This window comes from Alosa alosa, chromosome 7, assembly GCF_017589495.1.
Source record: "Alosa alosa isolate M-15738 ecotype Scorff River chromosome 7, AALO_Geno_1.1, whole genome shotgun sequence".
Lineage (NCBI taxonomy): Eukaryota > Metazoa > Chordata > Actinopteri > Clupeiformes > Clupeidae > Alosa > Alosa alosa.
In genome coordinates, this window is record NC_063195.1 from 15285691 (window position 1) to 15313122 (window position 27432).

The 27432-nt window shown below is 40.6% G+C and overlaps 1 protein-coding gene and 2 long non-coding RNA genes across 3 annotated transcripts; 2 read left to right on the forward strand and 1 right to left on the reverse strand.

Moving 5' to 3' along the window:
- The first annotated feature begins 993 nt into the window (after nt 1–993).
- Nucleotides 994–2150, forward strand: LOC125296989. Its single transcript, XR_007193910.1, has 3 exons — nt 994–1445; nt 1693–1743; nt 2112–2150. It is a non-coding gene; the product is annotated as an uncharacterized LOC125296989 (long non-coding RNA).
- Nucleotides 2151–9155: 7005 nt separating this feature from the next.
- On the forward strand, nt 9156–11203 carry LOC125296988. The gene is made up of 2 exons (XR_007193909.1): nt 9156–10380; nt 10777–11203. It is a non-coding gene; the product is annotated as an uncharacterized LOC125296988 (long non-coding RNA).
- A 1034-nt stretch (nt 11204–12237) lies between these two features.
- On the reverse strand, nt 12238–14093 carry LOC125298263. The gene is made up of 4 exons (XM_048248966.1): nt 13922–14093; nt 13549–13814; nt 13263–13450; nt 12238–13006 (listed from the first exon to the last, which is right to left on the reverse strand). The coding sequence occupies exons 1-4, from the start codon at nt 14091–14093 to the stop codon at nt 12283–12285; spliced, it is 1350 nt and encodes a 449-aa protein (XP_048104923.1). The 3' UTR covers nt 12238–12282.
- Nucleotides 14094–27432: the final 13339 nt, after the last annotated feature.

The window sequence follows — 27432 nt, forward strand, 5'->3', positions numbered from 1 at the left end:
AGCCGGGGCTGTCTGTCAGTTTGCACTTCCCAGTTGTAATGGGTGGATTTAGTTGGGCATAGCAACAGTGGTGCTACACTCCTCCCTTACCTTAATTCCTCCTCTCTCCACTTCTCACATTTCAACAGGAACTATTAACATTGTCTGCCAAACCGGTTTGACTAGGTTCAGTATTTGTTCTCGTGTCACAGCCATGTAAAACGTCAGGCGTGACCAGAGCAATGATCTGTATGAAGGTTTGCCTTAGAGACAGTCCATGCCAACTCCATGAATAGCCAAATCTTGGATTTTCTTGAAAATGGAATAAATGTTTTTTTTTTTATTAGGAACTTTTGAAGTTTGGCCCTTTTCATCATTTGTGTGATACTTAATATGTCTGTTCTGAGCACACTGTGTACGGATATATAATATATTTATTATATTTATTGATGAAAATGATACAATGCTTCGTATTGTATGTAGATATTTGTTTCTCTCATTATTCTTAAGGTCTGTCCATGCAGCAGCGTACCAGATTAAACCAGGCTTGAGGAAGTGTGAGTGATTGATTATAAAACTTATATACAGTAAAGGTAATAGTGAAGGATAAGAGACAGAGTGTGTATCTGATGTATGTGCATGTACCTATGATGGGATTGTTTATCTGTGTAGGATCATGCGTGTGTGGGTGTGATCAGTGTCCTTTTTTTTTTTTATTGGATCCTTTTACTAAAAGGAAAAATTCCATAGTTAAAGCAACCTGGGGACTATTTTTGGATGAAAATGAGTTCAGACGTTCATTTGGGAGCAAAATTTCATTAATCAGAGGAGTTTTGAGTGAGACCTTTGAGACACAGACTAAAATGACTTTGGCTAAACTTGTCACACACACACACACACTGACACACACCACTGTGTGGTCAACTTTCTCATCTACACAGCATATTCTGATGGATCTGTTTCCCTCTGCAGATGCCTATGGGCTCTCTCTGGACCCGAACACAGCGGGCAGCTTTCTCTCCGACTGCGAGGTGGCAAACAAGAAGAAGGAGCAACTTCACCCTGGCCACCCAGAGAGATGAGTCCAACTATCAGGTGCTGTCTAGAGAAGGTCTGTCTGGACGCTACTGGGAGGCTGAGTGGAGTGGTGTACGGTGTACATTTTAGGACATCGGCTGTCAAACTCAGGTGTCAGACATCAGATGAAAAGGCATCAGGTCTCAGGAAAACCACTGTCAAGTTTAAGAAATTACACAGTCATTTCTCAGACATCAGATGAAAAGGAGTCAAGTCTCAGGAAAACCGCTGTCAGAAAAAGCGGAGTCAGACGAAAAGATCTCAGATGAAAAGTTATCAGAAGCCGAAAAAATATCCCGCGTCATCACGACTTGATACGTCATCAAAATGCGACCGCCAAACGCAGTCTACTGTGTGAGAGCGCGAAAAGAAGACGGTGATACAGAACAGTGAGTTCAATATTTTGCTTATTACATTTATTCTGTCAGTGCCATGTTGTGTTTAGCGCTTGGTTAGGGATGTAGAAATGATAAGAAATTGTAAAAAGTGATCCAATGCTATATACATTTTTAGCCAATAACGGTAACATTTGTGTTTTAACGTAGGGTAGCTAACCTTTGCTAACTTGAATTGCAGACCTGGTAAGAATTTCATGTAACGTTAACCTAATTAACTTCATGTTTATTTAATTTTTAGAAAATGGATAAAGTGCAACAATATGAGCGATTAAAAACTAACTGGAAAATGGTAAGTTTTGGGGTATTTACAATTTACTAGGACTGGACTGTCAGTCATTTGTTAACAGTAGGTACATTAGTCTACGTGTGAAAATGTGTAATGTTAGTTATCTTACAGTGATACAGTTTTTTTTTTTTAAGTTGAGCTGGCTCTTGAGCTTAAGAATTTCATTACTTATAATTAATTTTATAAGTACATGACAATAAAATTACTTGAACTACTTGAACTTGATAGTTGTGCTGCTGCATCAACGGTGCAGGTGAAGGGGGCACTGAGCAAAACTAAATCTTAATGTCAGTACAGGGAATTGTATATGTGCTATACCGAACGTAAATGTGTAAAACACCTTCATTAATTTCTTCATATTTTATTTCTAGGCGAGCTGACTCAAAAAGGGTTCGACTCAAAAGTAAAAAAAACTCCTGATGGCTTCACTGTATTGTTGTATGACTTGTAAAAACTTCTGAATTTGACTAATGTAGGATTTCCTTATTAAATAAAGAAAGAAATGTAACACAAGGACAGCATAATAACATTGACAGATGACTGTGTCAGTAATCATTTATATTCACTGACACTGACTACTCATTCCTTACCTCATATCATAACACCAGCCTTTCATATTTTAGGGGAGACCCAAGGGAGTAAGGATGCAGAGTATCTGAGTAAGCAAAGCCCATATCATGCACATTTACAGTGAGAAACTTGTTCAATAGCTTGGCTTGGAACAATTGTTCACAGAAATGTCTACCTACTGTACAGGTGTAGCAGAGGTTTTTGGCAAAGCCAAAATGTTAATGAAGCAGGAAAAAATAAAAAAAGACAGTACCCTCTTTCTACTCCAAAGTCTGATACGTCTTTAGTACTTAAAGGAATTATCCGGAGTAAAATGCACTTTAGATCAATTTACGGATGGTTGGGAGTACATACGTTGAGTTGACATCAAAATCATGTCATTCGGATGTGTTTTGAGAAAGTTCGATTTTACCGTTTTTAGTCAAAACTTGTTAGCCTGGAAGTCATTTCGCCGCTACAAAACGCTATTTTTATACCTCTTCTACAGTTCCAAACAACATTACACTTACGTGGTAGTGAGTAGAGGGTCCCTAAAGCCAAACCGAAGTATCCCGAGGTCTTTATGTGGTCGGATAGAGAGTCGAGAATGAATTTCATCAAGCCAGTACCTTTCCGTAAATGTTGCTGCTGCAGCTGGCGTCTTTAGGGGAAAGTCCGTAGGAGTCGATTGCCAAGTGTGGAGTAACACGCTCTGGAAATTCACAATTTTGTCGCCTTTTAAAAAAAAAAAAAAATAGTCCAGTCCATACAACTTCATTTCAATTTCGAAAGAAATGCTGGACTATGTTTTTTTTTTTTTTTTTTTTTAAACGGCGACGAAATTGTGAATTTTTTGCCTTTGCCATAATGTGCAACGTAACGCATGCGCTATGTGCGCACACTCACAGTTATATATAAAAAAAAATGCATTGACCATGGTGACAAGAAGTCCTCCCGGAGTTGTGCCTTTTATCATTACTTTCAGTTACAATAACTTCGTACACAAAGGAAATTTTGGAACACAAAGCGAACAGCTACATGCAAGGTGCGTGGCACCAGGATAAATTATGCCTATTTAACAACGTCTGATTTCATCAGGCATCTCCAAACGCACCCAGATAGGTCAGTCACTTAGGCCTAGCATATACACAAGTTTCCCGTTTACCAACAAAACTAGATGCGCGCGCAGCCGTGAGGCAGAAGATGCTTGGTGGCCGTCCACAACGTTATAAACTTAACCTAAATAGTCGGCTGCTGTAAGCTACAATCAGATTTTATTGTATACCCCTGTTGTCTCAATGATAATAACATGTAATTTCAGACTATATTTCAAAGTTTGCTGTTCATTTGCATTATTAATGTAACATCGTATTTTGTCATTTTTGGCGAAGACATGCATTCCGTTAGGGATATTGAACATATTTAACATTCTCTAACCATTGTGATTTCGAATTGGTGCAGTTTTCAGCACAAAAACTCATTTTATTCTTTTGCTCTTTTGCATTGCTCTATGCTGTTCTATGGTGCTTTCTGCCTCGTGGTTGCGCACGCATGTTTTTGTGTTGCATAGAAATCCATGTATATCTTAACAGGTGACAAGCTAACCATCGCAAAGTGTTGTGCTAATGCTGGGAACAGCAGGGATGGGCAAAAATACATCAGAATGTATTTCAAAATAAAATACCTAATACCCTCATTTTTAATATATCAAAATAAACTACAAAATATTATGTATCAAAATAAAATACTGTATTTTTGTATTTAGAAAATAGCCTACTCAAAATACTTTTCAAGGAAGTATAGCTATATCTATTGATGTCATTGTGGTTGAGATATCTGACATTTTTCTGTTGAAGATTGGCATGGAGACAATGGGACATGGTTGCCTTTGTCAGTGTCCTTATGTGAACTTGCACAGGTAAACTTGCTTTCGTCTTTACTTATGCATGCGACTTCACACCAGTGCTTCAGACCAGAGCTGATGGTTCAGCAATAGCCGTCACTGAAAAGCTGTAAGTGTTGTTGAACACAGCTGTTCTCACATTAGCTGATTGCGAACATAAACCATTGTTGCCTAATTACCAATTATTCATTACACCTGTGTGTAGTATCTACTTTTTTGTGTTTTTTACATATAGTATTTTGCCGTATTTTTAAAATGCAAAAATACACACCAATAAAGTATTTTGATACGAAATACAGAGCCATTTCCTTCAACCCAATGAAATACAAATGACAAAATACTATTTTGCATTTGAAATACATATTACATGTTTCCAAAATACTACCCATCCCTGGGAACAGGCAGATTACATCTTTATAGTCGCCCATATGATGACATTAATACTGTATTTCACCAGTTAGGGCACCAAAATGGCCAGCAGCTGCACTGTGTAGCCTATCTTGACATGTCTAAGTTTTGGGTTAAAATATACAGGTAGTGGGCTCTCTGTTGATTTTAATGAGTAGGCTTAAGCCTAAAGTTACAGCATTTCTATCACAATTGACCAGACTTTGACCTTTTGTCTTCTTTTAACAAAATTCTGGCTATGATTGTTCCTTGTATTGCATCATGAGCCATCACTGCGCCTATTGCATTCTACTGTTGTTAGCCTTAAGCCTAGCTCAGTCATTATGTTATACCACATCACCCTCTATTAGAAGTCCAATGAGCTGCATTGAGCATAATAAACTGCATTTAGAATTCCAAATCCATATTTCTGATATATTTTGGTAAAAGTAACTTAAAAGTAATACAATAGTAGTGTAATGCCTTACAATTCAGAGACAGTAATATTATAATGTAATGAATTACTTTGAAATGTCAGTTATACTACTTTACGATTTTGAAGTAACTTGCCCAACACTGATCTTAACCAATATATAATTGCTATTGGACAAAAAAAAAAATCTAAAAGTTGTCTGTATTATTATAATTTGCATAATTTATTATGCAATACTTTTCTATATGTATTTAACATCAATAAGAAAAATACCATTACAAAAAAACCACAAAGTTGGGTAACTTACGTAGCCATTAGATCCTTTAGGAAAGGTAAGCTTACTTCCAAGTGGCATATTCTGCCTTGGTGGGTATCTGTGAGAAGGATTAACTTTATAAACATTATATAGCTAACACACGACCAAATGGCAACGTTGCCTATAAGTTGCCATTTGGTCATGTAAACAAGTAAACAAATTACGTTGCCACGACGTAGTGGCTTGGTAATTTTGATAACGTTGCCTCTTGGTAGTGTAAGTGACGTTGCCACAACGTTGCCTACAGGAAGTTTCCATTAAGTAAACAAATTACGTTGCCGCAACGTAGTGGCTTGGTAATTTTGATAACGTTGCCTCTTGGTACTGTGAGTGACGTTGCCACAACGTTGCCTACAGGAAGTTGCCATTAAGTAAACAAATTACGTTGCCGCAACGTAGTGGCTTGGTAATTTTGCTAACTTTGCCACTTGGTAACGCAAGTAATGTTGCGGCGACGTAGTGTTGTGGTCATTTACCATGATACGTCAAAGTTCAGAATTACACCATACGAGTATTAAAGGTTGTTTCCATGTCCAGCACAAAGATTAGGTTTGAATGCTATGCTGGATATGTATGACAATTTCTAGTTTAGAATTTGTATTTCCATTTTATAGTGACAATAAAGGGCTCACCTTCAGACAGCAAAGCAAAACCCATAGGCTAACATGCTATAAAATAACAGATTTTTTTCTAAGTCAAACTATCGTCGAGCCGGAAAAATTAACCACTGGTTTGTATTGTTTATGACTTAATTCCCACAGAAACTATTTGTGCTCAACTAGGATTAATCCAGAACTACATAACAATTCTCAGTTCCACAAACTCTGACCCAGTTGAAAAAATAGCAATGACATATATTCAGATACTGAATTGATGAAGCATTTATTTTAAATGCATATACAGGGACCACATAAATAAATCACAACGACAATTATTTCTATTAAAACAACATTTGAAGTCAAATTCATGCGTTTCACAGATTGAAGTGATGTACTAACAAACCACATTGCAGGGTAGGCATTAGTCAACCAGTACAGAGCATGAAGGCCTTGGAGCGACTGAGGTGGAGAGTAGCTAAAACAGTGACTGCTAATCAGAATCCAATCCTAATGTTAATGCCGTCTAGTGCAATTTTGACTAAGATCTCCCTCTTGTTATCCAATCCAAACTCCACAATACTCATTTTGTAATCAAACAAATTACAGTAAAAAATATTGTGTCTGTATGAAAAATTGCAATGATAATACTCTGATGAGAGCACAAATGACAACATACTGCAATGTCATGAAGAATGGCCATGAAGATTATTTTTCCCTAACAGGAATCTTGATTGTACTTTGTTTCAGTCACCTCAAAACAGTCATTGATCTTGAATTTTAGTACTCCGACTAATGTTGAATACATGCTAAAAACCTTTATGTCAATCATGTCACAAATTCTATGCAAGTTCTGCAAAACACCAATGCTGTTGTGAGGTTTTTTGTTTTGTTTTCCATTTCAGAGGACAGATACTGGCACCTCAACAACCCCACACAGAGGGCAACATAAAAAAAGTTTCTATTTTACAAAGGACCAAGACCACCAAAAAAAGATGACTACACAGCATAAACTCACTTGCACACTCTAAAACTCGCCATGGTCCAAGGTCCTAGGTCAAGCTAAGCCTTATAAACACAATTTTCCACAGACCTTCCAACAAAACACACAAAGTAGCACACAGAGTAGCACTACATAGAAAGAAAGTAAACCCATCAAATGCTTCCACTTGAACAGGTAGACTAGGAATAATGGCCTGACAAGAAATGCGTTGAACAAGCTGGTGACTGTATGGACAAGGCTTGAGGTGCAGCACAAAAATACAGCCATGGGTATATCATTTACTAATCACACTCTCACGCAGGACATTTTGCCCAATTAACAGAACTATATAAGAGGCTATTTCAAAATACTATCGGAAACAACAAACAAAGACTGTGGTCGGCATCTCCGATTTAAAACAGTGATTCACAAGGCATATAAGGGACAGGGAAACACTAGACCCCAAAGGTAACTGCCCCCCAGTTTTCTATCAAGCTGGCGTTGTCCTTAAGCGCCCAGAGGGGCTGGTTCTGCTTTGCAGCTGAGGGTTGTCAAGATGTCCTTTTGCCTCAAGTCGTCTTTAAAATGGTGGATCCCAGCATCTTCAGTTCGGTTCCTGGAAAAGGAAAAAAAAAGGTAAGAATGTCTTACTTTCTGTTCACATACATACATTATGCTGAGAAACAGTTGAATAAAATATCCAGCGAAATGAAAAGTGTGCGAGGGCAGCTATAAAAGAACAATTGTGTCTAACTAGCTGGGTTTGACAAATTTGTCTTGTTTTTATGCCTGTAGCTCACAGATAAGTGTGACCAAGAAATCTCCATGCTTGGTCACAACTGAATGGTTCAAAATAGAATAATAAACAGACTAAATTAACATACAAATGAATATATAGTAATAAATATATAAGACATTTCTTAATAAATACACTTGTTACCAAAAGCCTTCAACTTTAATCATTTGTATGATCACCACTTTTAAATTAATGTTACTGCCCCTTTAAGACGCCTTCCTAGCCACGAGCTAGTATGAGTTAGACGCGAGCAAGTTCACCTAACGGAAAAGACGCAAAATCATTCATCATGGGACAACATACGGGCACCGAACTATATAGGAATTAAACACCTTTCACGTCTTTTCTATCACCAAACCGAGTCTGTTCTATCACATCTAAGCGACAATTTCGTGGTGCTTTCAATAGTATGACTGTTTTGGTGAGTTTCACTCTATTTCCTAAAGTAGGCTAGAAGCTATATCTGTAATAACGTGAGTTCAATGAAGATATTACAGAACATGCTAGCTGCTAACTGTATTCACCCCTTGCAAGTGACGTCACGTTTTGTTCGCGCCACAGCAAAATAGCCTAGTGGACGGCAAGAACACGAATCAAATCAATGGGTTTTAATGGGACATATCGCACAGCTAGGAGATTATAGTGAGATTTAACCGTAGTAATGCCCTTCCACGACTGTTGGCTTATTGTTTAAAATACAACATCCCATGTTCTTGCATAGATATATTTTGGTTTGTTTTCTTTGTGTTTCGGGAGTATTTCAACCACAATTGCATACTTATCTCCTCAGTGTATGAAGCACAGCAGCGGTTGCTATAGCAACCATAGGCTCTGAACAGGACGGCAGATAGCACTTAGGCAAAGTCTTTGGCAAGATCTGAATGTAAACAGATAATACCGTTCAAGTTTTTTTTTAATTTCCTATATTAATTTCCTATTTCTTTCAATTCTTTAACTTAAAACATGTAAGAAGTACGTTTATTCGCTGGGCAACGTACAAACTGACGAGTTACATTAGCCCTAGCACTATGAGCTACGATAAACGTTAGCTAGAATAGCTAGCTTCTAAGTGTGGCAGCTAGTTATTATTTCATGTTCTGATATGACATTCTTAACATTTTGACTATGTTACAACTGATAAAAGCAAGACAAATAAAGTAACCAAATCGCTTTGCAATATTTTAGTCCAGAAATACTTATGGGTGTTCATTTACCATAATGTTAATTACAGTAGCCTAACGTAACTTTATCTCCCCTTGCTGTTACCACCAGTTTTAATAACTTTACATTTGCGATCATGACCCATTTCATCTAACAACACCACTGGGATCTTCTTTGACTATCAGACCCCAAGCAGCAATATATTGAACTACAAAGATGTTATAGTAATGGTGTTCAGTTCATCATAATCTTTATGACATAATGTAATTTGCCGTCCGTCTCCCATCTTTTTGCCGTCACGTGACTTAAGTCACGTGTCTGCAAGGGGTGAATAAAACCATCACCATTACCCAAATACAGCTCAGTTCTGTAAGTGTTTTTATTGTTTTCTGATGTTTTTATGTTAGAAAGGGAAATGTGTTTAAGATTATTCCCTATCTTTTGACATTTCGTGGATTATTTTACGGAAGCTAGCAACAGTGTTCCGTACAGTGCTCCCTGCCATAGGGAAACGTTCATTTCGTGGGTAACAGTAATCTGTACAGTTAACCTTTTACGATCAAATGCAATTAATTATTTCCAGGTCAATAAAAACTATAAATACCTCTGACAACCTTGTCTTGTCCTCTTTGATCTCTGACCGTGGAGAGTATTTGTTGACCAGCGAACAAAGCAACTACCGAGTAAGTATGTCAACACACAGCATATTTTAGCGATACCGGAAGAATATTTAAAAATGGCGCCGGGGGAGGGTTTAACCTTCGCCCTAAATGACATAGGGGAAGACTTTAAACAAGATTTGTGAAAATATGTGGTAAAATGTATATGTGTAACGTATTGAGTTCCGGGGATGACGTTGCGGGACAGGAAACCGTGGGCAACGCCATTTTGGCAGCATTCGGCAGATTGGCAGACTGTGGTGGTGAAGAAGGCTAAACATGGTAGATAACTGTTGTGCACCAGGTTGCACAAATAAACGAGGGAAAAAGAAAGGTTTGTCGTTTTACCGCATTCCTAAAGATGTGGAGAGGCGAGCTAGGTGGATCAGTGCCATTAAAAGAGCTAGGAGCAAGCAAAACAAGGCTGAAAGATGAGACCCCCCAGCCGTTGGATTCCGCTTGTGCAGCGATCACTTCATATCAGGTAAGTTACCGAATATAAAGCTTACTAACATAAGTATCTTCATTATTTAATAGGCTATAATTGTGGTTTCTGATCAGTTTAATACTAGCTAGTTGAATTACAGCATGCAATTCGTGGGGCTAACAATGTCATATTTTGTAAGCTAGTGCTAACGTAGTAAACAAAACCCAGTTCAATACTGAAATGTTTCTATTTATTTTTGTAGGGAGAAAGAGTGATAATCCCTTGAGTCCGGACTTTGTTCCATCTATTTTCAACTACGTGCCATCTCCAGAGAAGAGGAAAAGAAAAATGAGGTTTTCAACAGACGACAGAAAGCAAAGCTACAGAAGATAGCTTTGTCTGCTCTATCTGCAAAAAGCCATCCCTCTCAGGTGAATATATTAAAGTTCCTTAACCTGTTAAACCCCACTTGCATGGACTTGGTAAAATTATAAACCAAAAAGTTTTCGCACAATATATTGTAGATTTAATAACACCCAATGAGCTAAAAACCATAACATCTGTGACTGGTTTGAAATCATCACACACACCTTTAGCGACTTGCATTTGGCAGCCACTGACTATGCATGTGATTGTCATTGTCAATGTCTATCTATGTATAATATATATTATGATGTAAATGTGCTATGCAAATACAATTTACTTACTTACTAAAGAAAGCTAGTATATACTGCAGAAAACAGAGAGTGATTGATAAAAAAAATGACAAACTGTCATCAGTAGTGTATACATATACTCTTAATATACTACTTTTGTGTTTTCACCAGAGCATCAACCGATTGTCCCCAAGACGGCAACAAGGACCCTACTGCAGACCAAACTCCCACCACAGAGCCTTTTGAATCTACCCATGAAGAACCTGGAAATGATGTCCAGCCTGTTCTCCATGAGGATGATCCAGCAACTCCACCATGCAGCACTGAAACCTGCGGTAAACGCATCCAATCTCTTGAGCAAGAATGCCAAGCTTTGAGGACTGAGAATATGTTGTTGAAAGAAAAAATTAATAGGACTACACTGAATGAGATGAGCTTGCATAACGATGATAAAAGAGTTAATACTCTCACTGGTTTATCAACATATTCAATTCTCATGGCAATTTTTCATATTGTGGCTCCTTTTCTCAAACTTAAATCTGGTTTAACATGTTTTCAGCAGTACATGTTAACTTTAATAAAGCTCAGAATGAACTTGTCCTTTGAATTTTTGGCTTTTTATTTTGGCATTGACTCAACCACTGTTTCAAAGCTCTTCAAACATTGTATTAGTGTGATGCATTGTAGACTGGTGCCAAGTCTTGTGTTGTGGCCTGGCAGAGAATACTTAAGAAAATCTCTTCCATATGCATTTCGAAACAGTAGCTTTGAAAAGACAGTTTGCATAATAGATTGTTTTGAAATATTTTTAGAGAAACCCAGTAGATTGCTAGCCAGTGCTTAGTGTTACTCATCATACAAATCACACCACACAATCAAATATTTAATTGCAATTTGCCCTCAAGGTTCCATTTGTTTCATTTCCACTGGATGGGGAGGTCGCAGAAGTGATAAGTTCATCACAGAACAAAGTAACTTTTTATCTTATTTGCTCCCAGGGGACGTAGTTTTAGCAGACAGAGGTTTACTGGTTACAGAGTCCATTCAGAGATGCCAAGCTGAATTAAAGATTCCAGCATTTACTCGGGGGAAAAAAGCAATTAGATCCAGTTGATTTGGGGAACACCAGATGTCTAGCCTCTCTTAGGATACATATTGAAAGAGTAATAATAGGAGTTCTCCGTCAAAAATGCACAGTGTTGCAAAGCACTGTCCCTATAAGTTTCACAGACATAGACAGAGAAAATGATGTGTCCTACCTTGACAAGATTGTGAGCATATGTTGTGCACTTACAAATGTGTCTGAATCTGTGGTGCTGGGGATGTACAGTAAACTGATGTGACTGGCTACAGATACAGCAAATAAACCTTTGTGACTCTCACTTGCTTGCTTGTTGTGACATTACTTTTGATCATTTTGATCACTCACTATTATAATGCGATCGCATTCTGTTTCTCTTTACAGATCAAGCTTCACCATCCACCCATTCTAACTTGAGTTTCCACCCAACCAGATATTTGTTCTGATGTGTTTAATATGAATGGCCTACCCATGTTTCATATCCCTGATTGCTACAGATACTTAATACTAATGATGGGGAACAAAACAATACTGGTTTAACAACTGTTTATTCATAAATAAGATAGCACAGTATCAGCTACTACTATTTACTCATTTCACAGTCTCCTCACTAAGGTTTTTTTCTTTTTTGGGGCATTGATTACTTTTCGGCAGCTGGGACATACCCACTGATTTGGGACCCTTTTCATGGGAAGGCAGGTTTGGTGAAACTTTTTAACTGAACAAAAACCTGATGCACAGACCAACATGTTCCCTGCTTCTGGCTCACGGCAGTAGCACCACTGTTGTTGACTATGATCAGCTGCTGCTGCTGATTTTGGCGCAGAAAAGTACTTGGCTAGCAGCTCTGGAATGATACATTTTTTAAAGAAGTCACGAGCACATTCCAATTCTTTGTCAAAGAATGCCACATCAGGTGTGATGCGTTCAACAAATAGTGAAGTGCTTCCCCTTTCAGTCCACAGAATGAAATCACAATATGGTTTGTCAGTAACAAATAGCTGCATCTGCACTTGATGATAGTATGCATGGTCCCGCTTCAGTCTAATTTTTTCTTGCGCATGTTTTTCAAGGCAAAAGTGAGCAACAGAATGTACTGCCTCATTAACAGAAAGGTCCTTTACAGAAAATGGGCACTTAATTTCTATGACACCTGAACCACAGCAGCTGCAGGAAACATATCCATCAGGTGAGGCCCCAATAAATGGGTGCAGGGGTGAAATCCTGAATCCAGCTGTTTCTACCATGACATCCGTGTGTGAGAGGCGATGCTGCATTTCATAGTATTTTCTTGCCAATTCCTCGTGCTGACATCCCCATCTGAAGAAACAACAATAACATTAGTTTTGGACAATAGTAATGCCACCCCACATTGGTACCTCCCTGCACTTTCAAAAAGGATACTACTTGGTTTTACACTCCTGCTTTTTTAGAATAGTACTTCCTGGATTTACCCTCCCTGTTCTTTTACATACATCACATTCACTTGACCATCTGGAAATGACATTTTTACACATAGGAGCAGATACACACTGCATGCCCTATTTTACCCTAATCCTTCTATGCTCATGAATACCTGGTAGCCTCACTGGTGAAACTATGGGACTTTGGGTAGCACATTTGTCTTATCAGAGACACTGCAGGCTTTCTGACATCTGTCTTTGTGGCTGCTCTGAAGGTAGATCCTGTTACCCTACCACTCCTTTGCTCAAACCAGGTTTTGGACTTGGACTGGGCTCGGGTCTCCTCCTCTAAAATATCACTCTGAAAACATGACGATCCAAACTGTTACACATAACATTTTAAGTTAGATTTCAGTTATTAGCTCCTGTTATTTTAAACAAAATAAATATGTTCTGTACCTGTTCTTTGGTCACAGTTATGTCTTTAAATAGTGCTTCTGCTCGATCTTGTAACTCTGCCAGGTTGAGGTCTCTTGCCTGCTTGTCATACAGGTTGGTGAGGGGTTCTGGTAGATCCAGCATGACAGCCTTTGGCACATAGGATGCTGCATACTCTTTGACAACAGACAGGACTACTGGTTTGATGATCTGCTCCTCTTGTGTGCGGCATTGGGAGAGGGTGTTGTAGAGTTGGGCTTGCTCAGCAGCGGTCAGAGGTGGGAAAGCTGGGGGGCAGAATGACCTTCAAGATTGTCTTTTTTATATTGTTGAGAGTTGTTAAAAATGATGTCCTTGCCCTGCTGATACTCCACTTTCTTTACAGAGTCCTCACTTGGGGTGGCCCACTTGCACTTCTTAGATGTTACAGCTATCGCTTCATTTCTGCCATTGTTATGCTGCCATATGCTGAACAACACAGCTGACACATGGGAGCAGCTCTCACCAAGTCCAGCTGTGCAATTGCAGTGGGCTCCCAAGACAACCCCATCATTCCTCACCACCATCCATGGCTTTAACTGCGGGTCATTAAGCCTTTGGGAATGATTAACCTATACGTTACATGAAATAAAAAAATGTCAGCTACCTTGGTTGAGAACATCAAAGATACAAACTAGCTACAGATAGCCAGACGCACCACGGTAGCTAGCCAAGCTAACATAAACAAACAACCCGGACCCCTACTAGCCATGCTAACGTTACACTACCGATTAAACTGGGACACTTACCCTTCCAGTAATGATAAAGCATTTTTTTGCTTGAAGATTCCACAGCTGGATGGATCGTTCTCCTCTTCATGGACCAGCATGAGGCCCATGTTGGGAAGGGGGTGGTCGACTTCTGTCGGGCCAACAGGATCGAGGTGGTGTGCCTGCCAGCGCACACCACCCATGTGCTCCAGCCACTGGACGTGGCGGTGTACGGTTCATTGAAGGCGGCGTTCTCCTGTTTGGCACGGGAGATGGGGTTGGTGCGAGGAGACCTGGTGCTGGGCAAGCGGCACTTTTCAGCGGTGCTGAAGTATGCGGTGGAGCAGGCCTGTACGCCCAATACCATCAAAAGCGGGTTCCGCTCTACAGGCCTGTTCCCGCTTGACAGGACAGCGGTGGACGACTCAAAGGTGAGTTAGCAGAAAAACAGTTTGACATTATGTGAAGTACAATTCATTGGATTAACATATTTTTCTAAACACCTACTAACAGCTCGTCAAAGGCCTCTGGGACCCAAACCATCTCCCGTCTGATACAGACGAGGACCCGGAGGACCTCCCTGACGTCTCCACCGCTGACGCCGCTGCCCACACCAGGTCTGCCACCACCTCCGCCGCCGACACTGGAACCGTCACTGTCCTAGCCTCCTCCACCCCCTGCTGCCACCATGTTCACCACCACCGCCCCGACGCCCTGGGGTCCCGCCGACCCTGCTGCCACCATGTTCACCACCACCATCCCACCACCAGTCACCTCCGCTGCTGCCGGCCCCACCACCACCACCATCGCTGCTGCCGGCCCCACCACCACCACCATCGCTGCTGCCGGCCCCACCACCACCACCTCCGCTGCTGCCGGCCCCACCACCACCACCTCCTCCTGCCACCACCACCACCACCGCTGCTGCCGGCCCCACCACCACCACCACGCTCGCTGCTGCGGCCATCGCTGCTGCCGCCCACCACCGCTGCTGATGCCCCACCCCCCACCACCACCACCTCGCTGCTGCCGGCCCCACCACCACCACCACCACCGCTCCGCTGCTGCCGGCCCCACCACCACCACCACCACCCCGCTGCTGCTGCCGCCCCACCACCACCACCACCTCCGCTGCTGCCGGCCCCACCACCGCTGCTGCTGCTGTCGCCCCCACCACCACCGCCGCTGCTGCCCCCACCACCGGGCAGTGTCCCACCTGTAGAAGGTTCCCAAATCCCCTGGTGTCGGCCGGTGTCATCCCAGCAGGGTTGGCGGACATCCTTGTGCCCCCACATTTTGACCGGCTGGCCCGGGGGAGGAGGAGAATGCCTCTGCCAGCGAGGGTCATAACTGCGGATGCCTACGCGGCCCTCCTGGCAGAGAGGGAGGAGGAGGACAGAAGAAAAGAGGCAGAGAAGAGAGAGCGGGCAGCACAGCGGCTCCTCCGGCAGCAGCAGGTGGCTGAGCGGGCAGCTGAAAGGGCAGCCCGGCAGGCAGAGAGGGCAGCTGCAAGGGCAGCCCAGCAGGAACAGAGGGAAGCACAGCAGGCGGAGAGGGCAACTGCACGGGCAGCCCAGCAGCCAGCCCAGCAGGCGGCCAGAGAGCAGCGGGGAAGCAGCCAGGCAGCGTTACGCGCTGCACGGGAGGACCCAGAGCAGTATTGCACTCTGTGCAAGGACATAGCTCCGCCTGGGTCCTCCTGTGACATTCACGAGTGGCTGCAATGCGACCTGTGCACCCTCTGGTACCACACAGAGTGCCTGGAAGTCAGTGTGGTAACAGAGGGTGAATGGTACTGTTATAAGTGCCAGGACAGTGTGTCGCTCCAGGTGGCACTGGAACTGGAGCTGTAAATATTGTATATATTGTATATATTATAAATAGTGTAAATATTGTACATACTGTATATAGTTCATTGTTTTTTATTATATATTAATATATTTTTATATTTATTTTGTTTTGTGTTGTGTTCTGGTCTTACAAAGGGCTTCTTGAAATGGCACTTAATTCAGTACACGTGTTGTGTTCTGTGTTTTAGGTCTTACAAGTGCCCACTGCTCTTTAATCTGATGCATTCTCTTACTGCCCTGTAACTGACCCTGGGCAATACTGCGCCAAACCAGAGGCGGCAGACTGTACGGAACATGGTGTCATTCGCCCCTTCCATGTACTGTGAACCAGAACTGTGTTGCGCACCCATATTTCACAAGTGTTCTTAAATGTGGCACCTTTCTATGTTCCCTTCTTTGCAGTGCCTTGATGCACTTAGTATTTTTAACAATAAAAGTGGTCACCGCCGCACTTGCAATGACTTGTGGAGTTTCCATTGACTTATTCAAGGAGAAGGCTACAGAGAAGAACATGGAAGTACCAAATGACTTGCTGGTAAGGCTAAGCTACATCTAAGATAAATCCTAAAATAATCCTTACCACGTATTGATCAACAGATATATCCATTAACTACATAATCTACCAACATCAAACAATTTAAATATACGTTATACAGTGTAAAATGTGTGTGATTAAATCTCCAAAAACCCAAAAGCGGTGTATGGAACACTGTTACTGTTGGCGAAATCAGAGAAGTGGTGTAATGGAATACTGTTAGGGGGACAAAATTTGAGGAAATCAGAGAAGCTAAATCATCCGAGAGACAATCGTGTTACCAAATAACGGAATACCTTTGCTAGCTGTGCACTTCATCTTGAACAGGAAACGAGAGAGGCAAATATCCCTCTAAATCAATTCTACGAACATGCCGACTATTAGGGAACAATTATCATATTTTTGTACACCACCTCAAAGTGATATGCAGATCCATGCCCTACTTTTTAAGCTTGTTCACAAGACGTGGTTACTCGTCTTCATCTTCAAGCAATAACCTTGGCGGCTCGACACCATTTACACGACGCTGTTTTTTTTTTTTTTAAACCGGTTATTATTTTCCCCTGTCATGATTTATGTGCACAATGTATCAGCCTTTTGTGGCCAAGTTACTGAAGCACACCATTAGCTTAACTTAGTTAAACATTAGCTAAGCTTACTACAACCTATGACTGACGCATGCTAATGTTTTCTCCAATAGTGCTCAGACCTAATGCAATACGTAGGCCTAAGCATTTGAAATTCCACATAAGTCACATACCTTGAAAATGAACTTTAGTACTTTAACAGCTGAATTGAAAACCAAATTGCATGTAGTCTCCTTTTTTCATGTGACAGCTTAACAAACTGTTTTAACAATGTTTTGTCTTCTACGCGAATTAGGCCTAAATGTGAAGCCTCTGCACGGCCTGCGGCGCCATCGACTGGTCTGGCATATGCACTACTGTACTTTTAGCCGCTTTCACCTCTGTGTGCACGCAAGTTTTTTCCTTACCGGTAGGCCTATCGTTAAAGGTGTGAAAGCGGTAAGAGGAAATACACCCGATGGTTTTGTGTAGACATAGTCCAATTCTAGGCGAGACATCTTTGTGCAACAAGCTACAAAACTCCAAAACAATTAAGCTTATAGCCAAAAACGCATGAAATCATGGTTCACTAACATTACAGCTATAGCAGCAATGTAAACTGTAGGCCTACAGTTTAGTTGCAATATGCTGGTGAATCAACACAAGATTATCTCCATGTTTATAAAGTAACTGTCAGACGTCGTACATTAAATGTGCATACCATATACCGGATCATACCGCGACCATTTCACTCTCACACTCGCGTTATATCAACGCATTTGCAATACTCAATAATGCTTCTAACGAGAACAGACTGATAACAGTATGAACTAAACTTAACAAAGGAGCAGTATCAATACTTACGGCCGGGTAGGCTATCTGAACGCACAGTTATAATAATAATATTAATACAGAAACACCATCCGCATCTCCAGTCCACTGCTCCGTTATTCCCGCGACTTGGTAGCCTACCGTCGGCGCCGGCATCCTCACACTTGATCTAGGCTACAAGTGCAAGGGCGAAGGAATGACCCAGCAGCAGCAAAAAAGTCTAGCGTAACCAGCTATTGGCATATCCTATTTTAGTTTTGACTGAATGTAAAATTAATATAAATGCACTCACCTGTTCTCTTTTATTTGTTCTTCACAGGGTCGGATGGAACAGCAGGTGGAAGACCATCCGCAAAATTGAATTTCCACATTATTTTAAATAAAATATAATTTGTTAGTGTACAGTTGTCTATTCTTTTGAATAGGCTCAACATTAGCAACAGCCAGTCAAAATGCAGGTAAAATATGAATGTGGCTTGTCTAGGCTATCTCAACTAGATTTTGTGCGTGGCAGTCATAAATTGATACTTGTTAGTGCAGCTGTCTTGAATAGGCTTGGGGGTAAACATTAGCAACAGCCACCAGAATGCAGGTATATGAATGTGACTAGATTTTGTGGATTCTATGGGCAAATGAGGACTGCACATGCAGATCCGCCCTAACGTGCTGGCGACATTATGGCAACCTTTCTCAGGAAGGTTGCTACAATGTCGCCAGTATGTCTTTTGGTTGCCGCGACGTGGCGGTTACGTGGGAGAAACGTTGCCAAGATATGTTGTGGCAACGTTAGAACTTACGTGGCGGCAACGTATGTTTGGTAATAAAGTTACGTAACCGCCACGTAACTGTGTTAGCTGGGTGTTCTGAGTTGCTCCCTCCAGCTTCTAACTAGATAAGCAATGACAAACAGGATGTTCTGGTGAACATAGGCAACTCAACTAATTCATTTTCACCTAAACAAAATGACAGTGTTGAGAGTGATCATGCTTACTGCATGTATCCCAGACGGCACACATAAATCTTACCGATGTCGGGCCGATGAATGCCGGTACAGTCTAGAAGACATCGCATAAGAAGCGTTTGCTCATTGGCAAGACATCGCCGGGATGTCGGCAAATCATTGAAAACGACAATGAGCCAATGTTTCAACGACTCATCATTTGCTCATTGGCAAGACATCGCCGGGATGTCGGCAAATAATCGAAAACGACAATGAGCCAATGTTTCAACGACTCATCAAAGCTATGCCCACCCCCGGCTTATACGACCTTTATTTATTTAGGTCGGAACTTGAGATTGCACATTTTACACTAGGCTATACATGATTAGATCTATAAAGACACAAGAAAGATGCCAGAAATATTTTCAATTAATTTCATTGAATGTTTAAAAAAGTCTGAATGATGAAAAAATGCTGTTAGAAAATGTTCCCCCAAAAATCAGGTTCTTTTCCTGCAAGAGACAAAAACAACAATTAATTCACTGCAACACTTTCATCTTTAAAGTCTACCCTTACCAAACCACTACCGAGCTTGGAGAAATAGATTTCAAACCCATTAGCATTACCTCAGCTGATATTTCAATCAAGCAGAGGCGAGGTAATGCCGTTACTTGGCTAGCGCGCTAACGCCGGCCAAAACACGAACTCTGGAAGTGACTAGAGAAAGTTGTAAACCAATCCCATAGATTGATTTTGAACACTTGTAGGCCTAGCCTATACGTTTGTCAGTCTAGCAAGTAGCAAATAAAACTTGTAAAATCTGTATTATTCCGTAGCTAATCAATCAGGAACATTAGGTAAGCCCATCACCTAAATGGAGAGGAGGTTACGTGGCGCAGTCTACTTCACTTCTGCACTAACCCCTGTCATCCGATGACAAATATAGCTTATCGGCTCGCAAGTAGGCTATATCTCATATCGTAGTTAGTAGAAGTATGCCTAGTAGTTTCTGGGTTTGTTTGATAGCGTTAACCTTTACAGTTTTTTTCTTCCGACCTAGTCGGAGAACAGGGAGCTTACCACTCCAGGGCCGAAGTTATCCGTAACTTCAGGGCTAACTCCCTAACACTCTATCTGAAAGTGGTTAGCAAATGAACGAGGATTTTGGTTTTATCTGCGGATTTATTTTTGCATTTTTATTTATATGACTAGCTCCAGTCTCAACAGCAAGCCTACTTTTTCCACACGCATCTCAGTTCTAACACACATATCCCCTCTCGCTTTCTCTCTCTCCATCCCTGCGCACAAGGCTCTCTTAAAGGAGCTGCACCATTTTACAACAATTGGATCTACATTTTCATATTGGAATGTTTTGTCAAGTGTAAGCTTAAACTACCGTGATCAAATTGAGTTCCAGTGCCACCCCTGGAAAGGTGTAATGCCCGTCCGTGAATTTGTGTCTGCCGCCGGGTCTGCTTGTACTATATGCATATTTGGAAATGTTGGGATTGCAATAACCATAATGATATCGTTATGTAACAGCCATCGTTTCGGGGACTCTGATGACAGTGAAGAGCCAGAAAATTGTGACTTTGCATCTCTGAGGTACCTTCCAACTCGCCTGGTATATCAGTTGAAGCCTCAAGCCCAAGCCAATTGCACTGGCAAGGTAAGTAATAATGTCTTAACATTGAAATAACTAAATCATAATATTAATATTAGAGATATGGTTAACATTCTTAGTGCTAAAGACATTCCCCTCTCTTTGTATCTATTCCTCCAGCTCCACCATCTCGCCGAGTGCCAGGCAGCCGAGTCACTACCCCTCAACCTGGAGAAAACTGTTAAGGTAAAGACTGATCTCTGAAATAATATTGAATACAGTGGCCCCATTCTATATTAACACAGCAGTAGTCACTCCATTTCAGATCAACAGATTGCATCTGCATTACTATCTCAGATTTTCTGCATACTTTATCCATTACTTTCAAAATCTCAGCCAAATATTTTGTCAGTTAAAACATCTGCATTCATGCAATATTGCCTGAAAAGTTCATTCATTATTATCAGATTGTATTGAAACACATTGATTTCAATGTCAATCCATTCATGGAGTTGATATAGATAGTGCATACCAAAATATTGAAACATACAAATTCATGTCCAGCATGACCAGAGATTTGTTTTTGTTTGCCATTGTTTGGCCCTGTACCTCTCAGTCTACCATGGTTAACAGATCACAACCATTTATCTCACTTAGCACCTCACCATGGGGCAGGACCGCAACACTCTTCACCACCTCAACTCCCTGCACCTGCACCTGCATTTAACACGGTCTGCCACGGACACTGAGGTCACCAAACACGCAATCAGGTGTTTCAATCGGCGGTGGATCGGGCAACGAGGAGATGTGTTCCGCCTCCATCCACACAAATGGAGTAATAGGAGAAATAAGCATTAAACAATCTTTTTATTGAACTTCTTGTCATTCACCAGTTCATTTTCTGATATTTTAGCTGTGCATAGCGCAGTATTTCATTGAAGTTGTAGCCTATTAGATAAAATATTTAATGTCTGCACTGACCTAGGCCTATAAAGCACTAAATAAGTTTTGACCACAAAATGAATGTAAAGTAGCCTAGGCAATGTAGGCTACTTAACAAAAACAGAATAGCTTATAACCTGTAACTTTCCATAAATGTCCATTTTATATTTCCATTGAGTAGTGATCACGTTTGTACAATAAATTGATGTCTTGACTTAAACCTTTTCTGTTAGGTTTATTGACAGTATTGTGAAGTTAAAAATACGAGGCAATGCAGATTAATCATAGGCCTATATTGCTGTAGTAGCCTAGGCTAGGCCTAGTGATAGTTTTACTTTTATCCTATAGTTGCCTAGTTTTATCCTACAGCAAGAACAGAAGGAATTTTGAAAATGAGATAAGCGGGTCCAAAACGGACCCGGGCCAGATGAGCCTTTGAGTCCGTTCGGGTCGCGGGCGGATGTATGTATCAATTTGCGGATCCCAAACGGACCCGCCGCGGAGGTAAGGTTTTAATCGCGGATGTGGGGTGGATGCAGTGCGGAGCCACGGCGGGTCCGCGATCCGCCTTCGTAGCGGATCCGTTCATGAGAGCATCTGGACTCCGATAAGGGTCCGTTTCGGAAGCCGTCATACCTCCGCGGCGTCCTTTTGCTGTGTGGGTAGGGCTGTAACAATACACCAACCTTACGATTCGGTTTGTATCACGATTTTTGACCCACGGTTCAATACGAATCTCGATTTTTTTTTTTTTTGGGGGCTAGACATTTTATTAAATAACATTTTAATAGCCTCCTTTAGATTAGAACACCAGAGGATTACAATATATCTATTATTTTATATCCTGATAGAAAAATATTTTTCTGAATGACTGATATTTATGACAGCACACTTTATGCAGATTAGCCTAGGCCTACTATTTTTTATTACAACTCCACCTCTTTAATTCAGCTGTCTGGTTGAAGCCTGGAAATATTGTAAACAAAGTAGCATAGTTGGCTAGCTTAGCCTATCATAGTCTACTGATTGGACTGTTCAGTTTCCCCATGTGTGTTTAAGTTTCAAGGTAACAGTTGTGCTCCTTGGGACAGGCCCTTTTGGGAAACGTTGGTATTGAGATGATCAGTCAACTTCAATGCAAGAGTTTTAAACAAATATGTGCAGCATGCTAATGATGCTAAGCAGATTTAATAGTAATTTAGCTAGTCGTCTATGCGTCCTTGCTTTCACGATTGTGAATGTTTTATTTAAAGGTCTCATTCACTGAGAAACCGTTTAATACTTGTTCCTTTCGAAATACTATAGCTCACTCCAAGTTGCATATGCATGCTGCACGTGAAAATTATCTTCTACCCCCATTGCCCGCATTAGCCAATGAAAGAAAATACATGGAAAAACAAGCAAATCAGAAAAAGCCCTTCCCTGTGACGCCGCAGGGAAAACAATTATTCATGGCCTAGCCCACCTTGGCTTGTGACCGCCCACAGGAAGATTTTGGCCAGGAGATTGTCTCTCTACAACTAGTAGGAGCTAACAGCAAGTTGTTAACATGGCGGAGCAAATTCGTGCCTGTGTTATTTGTGGCAATAACACCTCAATGTTGCATGTCTTGCCTTAGAAAGAAGAGTTGAGGAAGAAATGGTTGGAATTTATCGTTGGAACACCACCACCGAAGTAGTTTTGTGTTCCAATAATTTCGACCACACTCACTGTGCCTGCCTACAGTTAGAAAGTGGTTTTGCATCGATGTTCTGAAAACCTGGACCTGTACGTCACGACGATCGACCACCAGCTCACAGGCTGTAAGTACAAACAAACTTTTCCACCTAACAACTATTACAAAATAGCATGTTCATCTTCTTCGTTAGCATGCATGAAAAGGGCACAAGCTAGGCTTAGGCTAGCCTATATTACAGGAAGCTACACCAGGCACGTAACTGAAGTGTTCTGTTCGCGACGTGTAAAATCAGAGAATGTCTAATAGGAAGGGCTCTGGTAAAATCCATTAGAGCAATGGTCTATTTTTTGAGCGTGCCCTACTACAGGCCACTGGCGCCAGGTGTAGCTACTTCCATTGATTAGACTTATTGGAAGCTAATTGTTGCAGAAGACGCAACATGCTTCAGTTACGTGCCTGGTGTAGCTACACTCATAACAAACTGTATGACCACACTACCCAGAGATTTAGCTTGTTGAACCTATAATCTTCTAACCTAAGCGTTAAACCACAAATAATAATATTGGCAACAATATCTTATGCTCAACTAAGGACTGGTATTGTTCTAGTCTAAACAGGGAAAATCATCAATACCCAAGGCTAAGTTGCTATCACTAGAGCCCAGGTATTTACACTTCAGTCTAATTTATGTCTTCTTGCCATTATTACATTGGCCTTTGTAGGCCTACAATGATGTTTTGTTTGATTACTTGCTGTTTACTTAGTGTTTTGTATGTCTTCCAGAGCACATCCTCATGTTGGGCTACACAGCTTTCTAGCCTACATTAGGTCATCACGTTAGAAGCAAAGGTTTGGGATCTAACTTTTATTGTTGTGCTAGTTAGTTTCTAGAAGTCTTTTTCTAGTAGGCTAATACAGGTTCTTATGTGCTCATCAATGTTTGGGAAAGTCAATTCATGGGTTTCATCAGGTCACTTTCCACAGGTGTATAAAATCAAGTACCTCGATTATGAATGCAGACTGCATGGTGCTTGATTAATACACCTGTGTAAATGGACCTGATGAAACCCATGAATTGCATAACAGATATAATTGATATTACTGAATGTCTTCTTGTGGGTGTGCTACTTAGTAAATCATACGCCTTACCACAGTCACTAAAATATTTTTGTTTCCATTGTGCCAGTACAGTTTTGTGTAAGATAGTGAATGTCCTGTGTACTATTAGTATCTTGTAACTTGACAGTAATATACATTTATTTACTTTAGGTACCCAAACAGAATACTTCATGAAAAGTATGAGTATTTATACAAGCACTTCGGATACACCATGGACATAGGGGCCTTCTACCTCTACTCCCATCAAGCCTGTTCATCCAAGGCCAGCTAGAAGACCTCGGGTTGATCAAGAGGAGGAGGATGAAAGTGACATCTCCACAATAACACCTGATGGCTCCACCTATGGCCCAGCGCAATCAATGAGCAATGTAATAGAATCATCACAGCCAACGAATGTGTTTTGTGTGTTGTCCCACAACAACTCAGACCTTTTTTCCTAAATAATCCCAGCACCATCTTACAAAGGATCTGTAGGCCAGATGTCTGCATCATCTGGCAAAAAGAGGACATTGTTAATTCTGTGCATAGTTTGGATGGTCTTGTTTTGTGTTTGCATTATTTTAATAGACTGCAATATTACTATTTGTCAGTGTTTTTCAAACTTTTTCAGACCAAGGACCATTTAAACAAAAAAAAAAAAAGATCACTGACCACCTAGCAAAAAAAAAAAAAAAAACAGTAGACCTACTTCAACAGTCTATTACACAATAGGCCTTCTCACTAAACCACCTTGCTTATTGTCTTTGCACCATGCTTATGCTGTCAGAGGATTCATATGATTTAAACTGGCATACTGTGTTGCAGAACTGTTTGGATTTACTGTACATACAAGTTGGCTCAATATTGCAAACAACTCATCTATTATATTTTACCACATCTACTTGTGGAACACTTGAGAGAGCTTGCGGACCACACTTTGAGTACCACTGCTGTATGTAAATATAATAAAGCTATTTATTGAAAATTGACCTGTTTTGTATATTAGTTTTAGGAGTTGCATCAGTTTTGTCCCTTTTTAGGCTAAAGGTTTATCTTAACTTTCATATCTTCTGTCTCACAGGGGCCATAGTAGTCATAGTCAGAATCTTTTAGTGCATTTTGAAGGGAGTACATTATGTTAAGGCAGACTGGTTCTAATCCTGGGTACAGGGTCATACAGACAACAGGGGTACTGGTGTTGCCCATTTTTCTAACCACATAAGCAATCCCCTTATGAAAAAGTAGTAGGAATCTTATAGTATTTTGGGACAACATATTATAGTAATAAGGAATACGTATTTTGGGACATACTGTAGAAGTACTACTAATAACTATAATACCCTATAACTGCTATAGTGTTTCTATAGTAGTCTTATACTATAAGATTCCTATAGTACTTTTTCCTAAGGGTCATACGTGACGGAAAACAACTTGAGTAGGCTAACCTCTGCCAATGTAGGCTATTATAGCCATAGTTTATACTCATTACTGGAGAAGTCTTCCAGCACACGTTCTCTGCTTCTATAGGCATTCTGGTGCAATTCCAGCGAAATATAGGAGTAGGTAAGTGTGTTTGCATTTAGATCTATATATATATTGGGCTATGACCAAGTGGTCTTTCAATGATAGTATCATGGAATTCAAACCATAACTATCTATTCCGATAGCATACAATTAGCAGGCTAGGTCAGTGGCTGAACTGCATTTAGGGTGCACTTTTCACTTTTATTGACTGTTAGTTTACAGTTTGAGTTTAGAGATGTACTGTTTTACAGCAACAGGAATGCCAACTCCACAACTGTTGCACTTCCCAGCCAGTTGGCGTAATAGATTGCCCACTATGAATCAGTGACAATAATTCAAAGACAAACAATCCAAATGGATGACTTATTTAGAAATTTAAGCTAGGTAGCATTTCATCACAGATAAATAATTTTGTATACACCTGAAACTGGTTTTTAAATAAAAAATCAGGTTGTCACATTAATACCATCTAATCAGTTAAGCCAATTAGAAGCCAATTATTATGACATTATCAATAATTTCTTATTTAAAATGTGCAAAATTGGAAATTTCCTTGTTTGAGGTATCTTGTCAAGTAACCTGAAATATTTCACAGGTCAGAGAACATAGACAAATTTAAAGTCTAGAAAAATCAGTCCAGCAAAGGAAAATAAACTCTCTACTGAGGCAAAGGGGCTTGACCATGCAAGGGTACCACAGACAGAGACAGAGATTTTGTGCTTTATAGATAGTTAGATAGATGTCATCACAGTGTTTCACAGAAAGTATTTTACAGTATTTTGAAAATACAAAAATACACAACACTGAAGTATTTTGATACAAAATACGAATGCATTTTCATTATCTCAATAAAATACAAATTACAAAATAGTATTTTGTATTTGAAATACGTATTTTAAATACATGTATTAGAAATACTGCCCATCCCTGACCACCATCATGATGGACCACATGGCTTTTCTGGTCTAGATGTTGGCGTGGTTACAAGATTTCCTTTAGATTACATGCATGTTGCATGTTTAGGTGTCACAAGAAAGCTGTTAAATGTTTGGCTGAGAGGTCCTGAAATTTCGCTTCTCCTCTAATTTTGTTGATAGAATCTCTCAAAGCTTGATTCAGATGTGCAAATACATTCCAGTTGAGTTTGCAAGGAAGCCAAGATCTCTGAGAGACCTCGACCGCTGGAAAACATCTGAACTGAGACAGTTTATGTTGTATACTGGTTCTGTTGCACTGGTCCCATATTTAGAGAGTAATTTGTATAACAACTTTATGTTGTTTTCTACAGGTATGTGCATCCTTCTCAGTCCTCTACTGTGCTCTTCGTATAGCAATTATGCAAACACGCTGCTCAGAACATTTGTTGTCCTAGTGTATAATGTGCACGCACTGGTCCACCTATCGGCAGATGCTCAACGTTATGGTTGTTTAGACTCTTATCTCAGCTTTTCCCTTTGAGAACTATCTGTGTAAACTGAAGAGGTTTGTGAGGAAGCCAAACTTACCCTTGGCACAAATAATAAGACGTTATATGAGGTTGAAAAGATCAGTTCTGTTCAGTTGCCCCGTAAGGATTTAATGAATCAGCA

Coding starts and splice junctions, on each gene's coding strand:
- LOC125298263 (XM_048248966.1), bottom strand. CDS start 14,093: ATGGTGGTGAGGAATGATGGGGTTGTCTTGGGAGCCCACTGCAATTGC. Junction 13,451..13,548: donor TAACTGTGACCAAAGAACAG/GTACAGAACATA, acceptor TCATGTTTTCAG/AGTGATATTTTAGAGGAGGA. Junction 13,007..13,262: donor TTCACCAGTGAGGCTACCAG/GTATTCATGAGC, acceptor TTGTTTCTTCAG/ATGGGGATGTCAGCACGAGG.